This window comes from Protomyctophum parallelum (assembly GCF_964188405.1).
Source record: "Protomyctophum parallelum genome assembly, chromosome: 19".
In the NCBI taxonomy this organism is placed as follows: Eukaryota; Metazoa; Chordata; class Actinopteri; order Myctophiformes; family Myctophidae; genus Protomyctophum; species Protomyctophum parallelum.
In genome coordinates, this window is record NC_139717.1 from 11,460,590 (window position 1) to 11,473,101 (window position 12,512).

The window sequence follows — 12,512 nt, forward strand, 5'->3', positions numbered from 1 at the left end:
CCCCAGTTGCTGAGCATTTGCAGTGGTGTAAAGTAACATAAGTACATTTAGTACTAAGTACTGAAGTAAAATTTTGAGCAATTTGTACTTGATTATTTCCAAATTTAGTTTTTCTTTATCATTATTACTACATTAACTACTTCAGCCCTATATATATTTATATCTACAAACTACAAACTACAAGCTCACAATGCGTTGCATTGTGAGCTTTCACATTTTGATACCAACACTTTAGTACTTTTACATACTAACTTGTACATTGCAGTATTGACACTTTTTAAGTAACAAATGTGAGTACTTTTTCCACCACTGAGCGTTAGTGAGTGGACCATCGTCTAGCACAGTCGGTGGTTCTCAAAGTGTCTCGGAGGAGTTCCGGGATGGGGGAGGGCAGAGCCATAGAGTAAGACAGAGTTATGACAACTCCGTTCACTTCATGGGGCCAGTCCAATGGCGGCTCTTCTACATAGACTTCTATTGGCGAATTGGGACACCGGAAGTTTACGCAATGCATTGGATTCTATGGGCTCGTGCGAGTACATGAACCACGTGACCGGGCTGTTTTCTGCCCCATCAATGTCGCAACTCTGTCTATACTCTATGGCTCTGGGGAAGAGTAGCCGAGAATCGGACCCAGGAATCAGAGCCTATGTGGTTAAAACACGTTAAAACCACTCTGCTATCGGGACAATCTCGGACTGTACAGGATAACATTACATGTTATACAATTACAATGTGCAGTGCATATTGGGCAGAATCCTTGCGCATCCATGTTTCAACTTTTGTATGTTTTTTGGTACATGTGCTACGTTGGGCGCGTTCGGAAATAGCGCACTGAGCCCACTGTGCAATGCAAACTAATAGGCGAGTGTGCTCCGGTGTGGTATTTCCGAACGCGCCCTTTGTCTTACTACCTACAGCATGGGTTTTCAACAGGTGGTCCGTGGACCACTGGTGGTCCGTGAAGGTATTGCATGTGGTCCCTGACCATGCATTTAGTAATGTAGGAAAGGGAAGATTTGTATTTTAATTTATTGTATTGACCACAAGTCGAGAAACAATGCAGTAAATGACGTGGTGACATACGATGACGCTCGATCGATGTTGTCAGTTACTGGGAAGTCGGACGTCAAGAACAGAGAAGGGAGGTAGAATCACAAGGGAAACTGTACCGGTTTGCCTGGTTGAGTCACCATTATAAGGAAATGTGCCCATAATTAATTGCATGCGTCTGCTCGCTCATACATACAGTAAGTTACAATGAACAGCAACATGATTTTAATATGGAAGGTTAATTTTCCCCCCACACCACGCCCATATCCCCCCTCCCAACACAACAGTGGTCCCCAGGTTGATTCTCAGTCAGGGTGGTGGTCCCTGGTTCATAATCAGTTGAAAACCCCTGACCTACAGCAACAAAATGAGCGAAAATAGCCACAATGTGTCGCATCACAACGTTTGTTTATCTGCTAATTTAGCTATTTCTGGAGTTTATTAATTCTCTCTCTGTCTGTTTCCCTGTTCCTTTGACAATGAAGGACTTTGTCTTCTACGCCCCTCGGCTACGCATCAACAAGCGCATCCTGCAGCTGTGCATGGGCAACCACGAGCTGTACATGCGCCGCCGCAAGCCCGACACCATCGAGGTGCAACAGATGAAGGCGCAGGCCAGGGAGGAGAAACACCAGAAACAAATGGAGAGGTACATACAAGTCCAGCTTCACACTCTGAGGGAAATTCTTGGAAGCAATTACTTCTCCAGTGGGAGAATCAGAATTTCAGACTTTATTGTCACATGAACCCATTAAAACCAGGATTAAAGGACCACTTCACCACTTTTTAACCTATCTTCATATAATAGGTCCTCACTAATAATCATGATAAAATGGCACGATTTCTTTCTACTCAGTCTGTGTATCATAGGAGGGCTGTGGGCAGTTTAGAAACCGTCTTCCAGTGACGTCATCAGGCAGATTTTTGAAATATTTGCTCTGCTACATGCAGGTATCTAATATCAAAAGGCGTATCGCCTTTATATATTTATACCATTTGTAGGAGAAAAACTACTTCAACCCACTTGGGGACGAGGATTTAAAGTGCTCTCCATGCAGAGCTTTTCTCGGCTGTCAGCAGCGTGTCTGTCCTGCACAGCTGTTCAAACACAGTGATGTAACTCATGTAGCACACATACACTGCATCTGTCTCTATTCTCCAACACTACACAGTCCCTCTGTAAACCAGGGGGGGGGGGGTGATACTAGAAAGTTATGTTCTTGATGAATTCTGTCTTGTGATGTCACTCCCGACTGATTGGACATTATCCGTATGTTGTCCTATCAGAAAAGGGACAGAAAATAGACTTTTGGGGTTACAGAAAAGGTTAAAGGACCACTTCACCACTTTTCAACCTATCTTCATATAATAATATAATAAGTGCTCAAGTGACCCAGAATATTGTGTTGCCTACAGCAACCACATGAAGTAAAAACATCACACGCATGTGAAGTGAGGGGCGCCCAATGTATTTATATTGGCCACATGACGTCTCGCTTCGTCATCTAGTGCCCTAAACAAGTCCATAGACCTGGCCTGCAAACGATTCACATCAAGTGCTCTAAACAAACATTGAAGGGGCTAGTGCCCCTCAAAGGGAGCGACAGAGGAGAAAACAATAAATATCTAAGATATCCACTGTACATAAATGGCAGATCTTCAAGCTCACACAGCGTGACGCTGTGTGAGCTTGAAGAAGTGAAATTGCAAGTGTGGTTGCACTGACGCCGGGTTCATAAGTGGCTAACGTGGTGCCTGCTGGCTTCTTCAGACCAACCGTCCACAATATGATCTCATGAAAACAAAAATGCGCGTAGAGACAAAAGACTGAGCATGTGCGCGTGCTTGTTGTTTTAGTGGTCGTTAAGCAGTGTCGGCTCTCATTGTGTGTGTGTGTGTGTGTGTGTGTGTGTGTGTTATCTGCAGGGCCCAGCTGGAGAATGAGAAGAAGAAAAGAGAGGCCATCGAGAAAGAGAAGGAACAGATGGAGAGAGAGAAGCAGGAGCTCATGATGAGGCTCTACCAGTTTGAGGAGAAAACCAAAAAGGCAGAGAAAGGTAGGAGGCTGCTTCCATTACCTTGACCTCGATAGTAGGCTGAGCATGTGTGTGTGTGTTGGCGTTAGCGTTAGCGTGCGCGCGTGCGCATACTTGGATTGCTATACTTTTGAGGGCCAAGTGTACACACAAGTAAGGTAGAATTTGAGACTTTTCCTTGTCCTTACAAGAGTAGCGTTTTTATTTATTTATTAGTATTATTGTAAAATATGTGTTTAGAATTGAGCTTGCAATTAGGAAAAGAGAGAGTGTGTGTGTGTGTGTGTGTGTGTGTGTGTGTGTGTGTTTGTGTAATGTAGTCGGATATGTAAAATCACAGGTTTCTTTGGCCACTGTGTTCGAGTTCTCCTGGTTTTATTGTTAGTATTGCTCCTTGCAGATGCTGGTTTACAATTACAGTAATTTTGACTTCTTTCTGTGAATTCCATATAGCTTATTTGTTATAAGACATCCTCGGTGTAAACTTCTCCAGTTGTGCAGTCAGAGTTAAATGGACACCTCAGGTTGGACTGTGTATACTGTATATATATAATTTCATTTTATTATCTACTTCTGGGGCTTCTCACAATGCACAAGGACAGCCGTACAGTATCTCGGTCCCTCTCACGTCTACGTGATGCAAGATACAAGTTATGATGATTTAAAACATAGTTGTAGCTCTCATCCATGCAGCTAATACAGTATCCACTCTGTCCAAAATGTTATTCAAGAGCAAACCGAGAGGTTGCAGTTTGTCATGAATTACGTGCATGCTTGTTAAATGTTTAACATTTCCACAGAGCTGACATTCTTGTACCGCTTACTTCTAATTGATTCTAATCAAATACAATAACAGGGCACATATTAGGTTGGAGCTAGAGTTAGACTTGGCCTATCTAAGTTATGTGTACTACTGTCTACTACTATTGTTACCTGGTTTAACCCTGACGAATGCTTTAATATCTTAAACCTCTGTCACTGGTGTTGATTCAGTTTGAAAATGAAATCACAGCACCATAGCATCTGTCTAGTAATTCCAGGAATCTATGTACAGTGTTTACTAGGTGTGCGGAAGTTAGTAATTTAATGCATTGTTTATGAAAAATAATCTAGTTTATTATTGTAACCAATTTGGCAGGAGACGGTATACAATGGGGCTGCATTGTTTGATCAGACTGATCGATTTACCGTAATCCATTATTTAAAAAAAAGAAAAATCTCAAACGTCTGTTCCTTGATATGTAATATATTTTTATTGCAATTCAAGACACATATTAAATTCATTAAAAAGTATACTGAGAAAATAATTGATGGGTGCATGCACTGTAACCATGTATTCTACTGTCTGTTTGATTGAATATTTATTAGACAGAAATGCAAAAAGCACAGAGTACAGTCAAACACCTAGTCTAAAAGGATCTGTCTGTCTGTCTGTCTGTCTGTCTGTCTGTCTGTCTGTCTGTCTGTCTGTCCGTCTGTCTGTTCTCAGTTATGGGGATCCTTTGAAGAACCACGATTATCATAAAGCAGTGAACCCCTGAGGGGTCCAGTGGCCTACCAGGCAGTCCCCAGCTAAATTATTGATAGTTTGGAACCAAACGGACCCTTTGTCCATTGTGGGTCTGTAACTCTGAGAGTGTACAAATGGAACCAAACGGATTCCATTTGTACACTCTCAGTTTGAAAATGGGTTTTCAGAGATAAAAATGGCGTCAAATGTGGATCCGTGGCCTTCTGCATATCAAACTGGGGGTCCCTGAAATTAAAATGGTTGAGATTCACTGTTATAGTCGTACAAATCTTCTCTTATGGGAAGGGGGCCTGGCATATCAACCGGGGGTCTGCGGCCTAATACGTGTCAATTTGGGCAGTCATTGACATGAAAAATGATTGAGAACCACTGGCATGCAGCATGCACCTCTCTCTCTCCAGCATGTCTTCTGTGAAAGCATTCTGCGCACCGAAAATAGCCAATCTATAAGCTCCCAACACGCGTGAAGTGAGAAAACTAGCAAACTAGCAAATTTAGAAGCATCTTCCTCAGGAATGTCCAGCTTTCTTCAGCTGAGTCGGCCTAAAACATCATCATTACATGTTCAGTCTTGAGATTTACATTTTTGCTTTTATTCCATGGACTCCCTGCAGACCTCCAGGAGCAGCTGGGCAGAGCCATGACCCTGGAGCAGGAGAGGAGGCGGGCGCAGGACGAGGCGGCGCGGCTAGAGGCGGAGCGCCAGGCCGCGCTGCTGGCCAAGGAGGAGCTGGCCAGGCAGGCCGAGGACCAGATGAGGAACCAGGAAGATCTGGTCAGAACAATATCAATTCAACGGCTGCTTTGCTCATTGCTATACCCGCCTATATCCCGTCCGCCTACAGTACTTTACACTGTGATATTATTAAACTCACGTAGCTACAGTTAATGTTATCCAGAGCGACGTACATGTGTGAGACACGTGAGCTGTGCTACGTTCAGTTTTTCAACCTTCACAGGTCTATAAACAACGAGGTAAATGGTCTCTTTGCCAAAAATAGCAGATCTACAAGCTCACAATGCATCACTATACAATGGCGACAGTGGGGTTCACCGCTACGGGTGTGCTTAATTTATAGTGCCAGACACAGAAACAGCCCGGAAAAGAGACCAAATCTTTTATATCTTTTAAATCTTTTATAAAAAGAAATCTCCTTCATTCAAACGTGACAGAATGTTGAGTTAATATTATTATTTGACTCTGGTCTGTAGTGGGCATGTTGCTGTGTGGAACATTGTGAAACGCTGGCCAGTGGCAGACCACTTCAGTACCAGACAAAACCACTTTGTCCCCCAGTGGGACCGCGCCCAAATTACTCCAGACTGGCCACCCCCCCCCCCCTACTAAATCACCCCCTACACCGTCCCCTCTGTGGACCACCCACAGCAGCTCCCTCCTTCATGCTGACAGTCATGCATTTTATTTGTATTTTTATGGATTTGTGTTTGCATATGAGCTGTACACCACGATTCACTATTTTGTCTGTCGGGTGCGAACCTCATACTGTATGTCCAAAACTGTTAACTTTTCAGGAGTCAAATTCAAAAGTAGCAAAAGCAGCAGAGCTACAAGCTCGACTGTAGAGCTGCAGCTTTTGATGGCTTTTGTGTGACGCTGTAGTATGAGCAAGTAGCGCGTTAATTTACGATAACAAAGTTAAACTAGAAAAAGTGCCCTTCTGGGCACAGGTCTCCACCAGGTTATCCACAGATCCGTGCAGTTAGAGGTAAAAACACTTTTCGGCCAGTTATAGCGCCACCTTGAGGTTGAGTTGAAATTGTTCATGTGGCATTTTGTCCTCGGCCTAGTGGGAATGTGGGTGCACAATTTCACGGAAATCACGCGATGTGTTCATGATTTGCAGCATTTTGTTTGAAACTGAGCACTCCTGTGAACTTTGGAAGCCAATCTTAACCAATCAGGATGGAGTGTGAGAAATCTGAAAGACCCGTTTCGTTGAATGGCTCTAGAGAGACTGTGTACCAATTTGCGTGATGTGTGGACAAAATCTGTAGGTGTGCTGTGCAAAAACTTGTTTTGCACAAAGCGGCCTCCTGGTGGCGCTATAACAGGCCGTTCTGGAAGGTTTGGGGCAGAGGTTCATGGTTGGCATCCAGGGAGTGTGTGTGCAAAATGTGGCATCGACCGGGTTAACGGTGGCCGAGATTAGCTGCTAACGGACGGACACACACACGGACGGACACGCGGACGGACGGAGTGCAAAACATACTCTCTCCCCATGCCTTCGGCCTGGTGGAGACAAATATGGAGATAAGAGGTGTCTGTCCGACAGCAGGAATGATTTCACATCTGAAATGCACAGCTTGCATCATAGCTGCAGCGTCATGCATCAGACGCAGTTGGATCAAGTATGTCTTCCACTCGGCAACAGATTTTCCAGTTGAACGCCTTTCACTGAGCGGCGTCACAGACCAGTGCGCGTCATTGTGTAATGTGTACGCACACGCACACACACACACAGTTTAAAGTAGGGAAAACTCTTACCCCAACCCCTAAACCCAACCTTTAAATGTCTAATCGTAACCCTAACTGGAAATAAAACAAGAATCCTATTGGATATAAAGTGAGTGCTGGTGTTTTTTTCTTCTTCCTATAGACTGACCTGCCTAACCTATCTGCCTGAACCGTGCACCCGATAACGTTATGAATTTGAACTACTCACTGAGTGCTTTCTTCTTCTCCTCCTTTCTAGTAATCCTACCTCAATCTTTTGCTACTGTAATTGATTACCTAAACCCCCCCCCCCCCCCCCCCCCCCTAATTTCTCAAATTCTACTATACTTCTGAGGACATCTGGCCCCCGTCACAACACGCACATGCATGCACACGCACGCACACACACACACACACACACACACACACACACACACACACACACACACACCGTTTAATTTGGTGGCTGTGTTTAGTTAGCGCTGTTGAAAGGCGTCAGTATTGTTGTGGAGTGCCGCTGGAATGAACGGAATGAACTCGCTCACCTTTTGAGCTTGTGGAGCTGTTCCTTTATAGACGGGAGGGGGGGGGGGAAGATGACAAAATGGCATAGATAACTAACACACACACACACACACACACACACACACACACACACACACACACACACACAATATTATTAATCATTGGCACAGTAATGTCACTGAACTGATGACTTTACTTCCTAAAGTATAATGTGTGTGTGTGTGTGTGTGTATCAGGCTGCAGAGCTTGCAGAGCACACGGCCAAGATCGCCTTACTGGAGGAAGCCAAGAGACGCAAAGAAGAGGAGGCCGATACATGGCAACACAGAGTAAGACCCCCACCACACACACACCCTGACCTTCATATGACCCTTTTATAGTGTGACTTGATCTAGGTCAGTGGTTGGGGGACCACCAGTGGGCCTTGAAGGGGTTCCAGGTGGTCCCCAGCTAAATGGGGAAGAGTTGCTAAGCAAATGGACCCTTATAGATCTTTATATCTTGAGAACGTAAAATGAAACCAATTGGTTTCATTTTACGCTCTCAAGAGTTAAATTATTGTTACACATCTGCATTGCTTAACTGTTAAGTGAAACATTTTAACACTTGTTTGGTCTCACACAGGCCAGGGAGGCTCAGGATGACCTGATGAAGACCAAGGAGGAGCTGCACATGGTGATGACGGCGCCGCCCCCTCCCCCTCCCCCGCCCATGTACGTGGACCACCTGGACGTAAACGACAATGACGACGACAACGACAGTGTGTCCAACGCCAGCACGCACAGCGCCGACCTGCCCACCGGCGACTTCAACGACCACCGCAACGAGGAGGACCGCGTCACTGAGGCGGAGAAGAACCAGCGCGTCCAGATGCAGCTCATGGTGAGAGGAGAGGACGGGGCTGGGGGGTGATTACTAGGCGCCTAGTAATTCATTTTCAATGAGACTTTTCAATTGAGAAGTCGAGGGGCGACAACGCAAGCGTATTTACGTGGGCGTGGTCCTGTGAAATTGTTGCGCCCCTCATGAGCAGACCTGTCGTTGATCCAGGTGACAACGTCTGCGTTAATCGTTGCCCGTCTGAAAGTACCGTTTAGGCCGCCCCTGACTTGTGGAAACCTCATGTGTTCAGGGGGGGGGGGGGGGGGGGGGGGCTAGTGAAAGTTACTCGTATGGTATGTGTGATATGACATTTTTAGCTTAGTTTACCATAATCTCAGTAAACCTAAATATTATTCCATCATATTCAACGGATGTTGGAGAGAAGTGTGTGTGTGTGTGTGTGTGTGTGTGTGTGTGTGTGTGTGTGTGTGTGTGTGTGTGTGTGTGTGTGTGTGTGTGTGTGTGTGTGTGTGTGTGTGTGTGTGTGTGTGTGTGACTCTAGAGTTAAAGATCTATATGCTTACCATTACCAACTCTTCATCATTTAGCTGGGGACCACCTGGAACCCCCTCAAGGACCAGTGGTTACCAGACCACTGGTTAAGAACCACTGTTCTACATCTATTCTAAGATTAAATTATAAATAGCAAAATTGCACCGTAGACATAATTTGGCCCTAGGGAAAACTAATTGGGGAACCCTGCTGTAGTATGATGAAGTAGGGCATTAATTTACAGATGAACAAAAATATGGAGATAACGGGTTTCTGTCCGACCGCAACAAAATAATCCTTCGATCTCGTTTGGTCCCTGTAACCTTCTTCAACTATGTTAGTGAATTACGTCAAAGTGTCTGCCGGGACACTTTGGCGGGATGCGAGCACAGTTATGGGGATGGTTCTGGTTGGTCGAGCTCTGACCCCTTTCCCATTTGCCTCCTCTCTCCGCCCAGGCGCTGACCGCGGAGCTGTCACAGGCCCGCGACGAGTCCATGAAGACCCAGAACGACCTGCTGCACTCGGAGAACGTGCGCGCCGGCCGAGACAAGTACAAAACCCTGAGGCAGATCAGGCAGGGCAACACCAAGCAGAGGATTGATGAGTTCGAGGCTTTATAGAGAGGCTGGATGAGCGCAGCCTCGCACCCTTTCTGGATGGTCACCCCTCACAGCAAGCACGCACGCACGCACACACACACACACACACACACACACACACACGCACTGGGACTGGAAGTTCAATGCATAAACATGCATCAGTCACACATCTACGTGACACACACGCACGCACATTCAACTGGAGCAGTATAAGGACAGTGGCAGACATTCATCACCACTTGAAGCCTAATTTATATTCTGTTAGGGCTGGGCAGTACAGTATAACAATAATATTTCCATATCGTGATATGAGACTAGATATTTTGTCTGGGATTTTGGATATTGTAATATCATGATATGACCTAAGTGTTGTCTTCTAAGTCACGTATTTTATACTTTCAAAACACTGACAAACAAGTTTGAAAAGACATATCCAAATAGCCGATGTTGTAGATCGGCTATGTTCACTATTTTTGAAAGATTAATGGGAGAAGTCATTATCGTCAATATCAAGGTATTTGGTCAAAAACGTTGTGATGTTAGATTGTTGTCCTTGTCCTCCAGTTCTATACTGTACAGTGGTTCCCAAACTTTTTAGCTTCAAGACCCAAAATATAAATTGGACGTTTGGCCGGGACTCAAACTAGTGAAAATAGCAGATCTACTGCTTGTCAGTTTGTAGATCGGCTATTTTTTTAATATTTTTTTGTTTTCTAATTTATGGAATTTCTTAGATTCTTCATGGATTTTTTTGTTTTTTGTTTTTTGAATCTTTTTTTTGGGAATGTAAAATGTTAAATGTAGGAAACAAAAAAATAGGTTGACTCAAAAATGTGTCCACGACCCACAAATGGGTGCCTTGCCAGTGTTTGGGAACCAGTGCTCCGTAGAACTCCGGTGGATTCCAATGAAGCTTAACCCTTGCAGAGAGGCAGACTCCTGTCCTACACTCTGTCCGTGCAGGGCTTTCCAAAACCTTAGAGTGCCAAAAACCATCCTTCCTTCTAGAGTCAACAATCGTATTTGTTTTTTGATTGTAACGTTAAAAAAAAGAAAGAAAACCTTTGGTTTCTGACCAAATGACCAAGGCTTTTTTTAACCAGAGGTGTGACTATAAACTAGTGAGACTAGCCAAAAATTTAAAAGAAACAAATCGTATTCTTATTTCCATGATGCACATAGAATTATGTTAATCAAAGCCTTGCTTCTTTTTGTTTGACGTTTTTTTTTTCTTGTGAAAGTTAGAAAAAAGACTATGCTTGTTTGATTTTGTTTTAGTATTTTTTCCCCAAAACAGACCACTCAGAAAGCGGTGACGGTTATTATGAAACATGCAGTAAATGCACTGCATGTAGTTTTTGTTTTTTTCTCCATTATATTTGGACAACTTCCATTTATGTTTAATATTGCTATACAGTAGCGTCAAATCACGCCTAGTTTGATATTTATACTGTATATGGGATATTAAAAGGGTATTTTATCTTGGTTTGTATATTTTTGCTATCTACTAATGATGACATTTAATGTTTCATATTGACCAAAATAATAGTAGTCTTATGTTACTTTTTTGTTTTGTTTTGTTTTCATCTTTTAGATCACTAAATAAATAAGATTTAACTGTAAATTATTTTTTATGTTATAAGACATCCAGCCGCATGCCATCAAAATCAGTGAAGGTAATCTGTACTTTGGTACTTTTGATTAATATTATTTTTACCTTGCAGTTCACAGCATATTCGAGGAAAGTGTTTTACATCACACGATCAGATCTTCATATCTCCATTTCATGTTGCATGTCTCTGCGGTCTGTCAATTTGCTTCTAGTGCTTAATTTCTGCGTAGTCGCATGACAAGTGTCGCGCCTCATCAAGTCCACAACATGTCACGTTCAGAGCTTATAGATTTTCAGCGCACAACACCGTTTATGATGAATTGTAGTTCAGGCTCAAACATGTCACTGTTGAATGAGGGGTGTCCCTCTAGCACTGCATATTATAGAGGGGTGTCAAGCTAAATGTTCGGTCACACAAGCCGGATGGGGCAAAATGTGCTGTCATGCGGGCCGGATCAGTTGCCCATGTGCACGATTCAACTGCATCCGTTGCCTTCGTGGCACCATGATTCGCAGTCTCTGCTATAATTACAAAAACCTTTCACTTAACAAGTTAACAAAGTTTGTTTCTTATGAAAAAGATTGCCTTGCATTAGTTTTATGACCGGTGTCTAGGGCTATATGAAAGTTGTGATGGGAGATGCAAATTTAAAACATTATCCTGCTTTGGCATAATTTCTCTTAATTAAATTGTCGTGAATCTACGTTTTCTTCTTAATCTAAAATCATTCCCCACACCCCGGTCTGGATTGGATCCTGGCTGCCCGGCGCCCGCAGGCCTCTAGTTTGACATCCCTGCACCATAAGCAACTGTCTGTTTTTACTTCCTGATCAAACTGTCCAAAGCTGCTGGAATCCCAGGAAAATGGATGATGCCAAACGATCGTTCACACATCTGTTTTAACAACTTGAACCCCAGCATCCATATTCTGGGGGAACATTAGCTTTTCTTTTTTCTTGGGTTTTACCCAGATTTTCAAAGGTTGAAATGCATTCAACTAAAGTGTTCTGGCAGTTTGGCCCTAAAGTTCATATCTGGAAGTTTTTTTCATCTCTCTCGTCTGTTGTCCCTGGATGTGGAAGAGCATGTAATGACCTTAATGGAAAAAACACAGCTGGCCATTGTATTGAAAGAGGATTTTATAATGAGGTGTTCAACATAATGACAATAAAAAGCAATGATTACACATACATTTGTGTGTTTACTTTGCATGTCGGATGTACACCTTGCTGAAACTGCACAAAAATAATGCTTATAATGGTTGCTGGTTTTAGCCGGTCTTAACTGAACTTAGACTGGTTTACCAGGCTGATCAAGCTGGTC

At 43.6% G+C, this 12,512-nt stretch overlaps 1 protein-coding gene across 2 annotated transcripts in view; it reads left to right on the forward strand.

Annotated features, from left to right (window-relative positions):
• The window catches only part of ezrb (ezrin b), a 49,535-nt gene extending 38,335 nt beyond the window's left edge, over positions 1–11,200 (forward strand). For both annotated transcript variants that reach the window (XM_083790019.1, XM_083790018.1), the window contains exons 9-14: positions 1,539–1,702; positions 2,980–3,110; positions 5,235–5,395; positions 7,837–7,929; positions 8,225–8,482; positions 9,433–11,200. In XM_083790019.1, the coding sequence (XP_083646145.1) occupies positions 1,539–1,702; positions 2,980–3,110; positions 5,235–5,395; positions 7,837–7,929; positions 8,225–8,482; positions 9,433–9,597 (972 nt within the window). In that variant the 3' untranslated portion in view covers positions 9,598–11,200. The remainder of the gene's footprint in view (positions 1–1,538; positions 1,703–2,979; positions 3,111–5,234; positions 5,396–7,836; positions 7,930–8,224; positions 8,483–9,432) is intronic.
• The last annotated feature ends 1,312 nt before the right edge of the window (positions 11,201–12,512 follow it).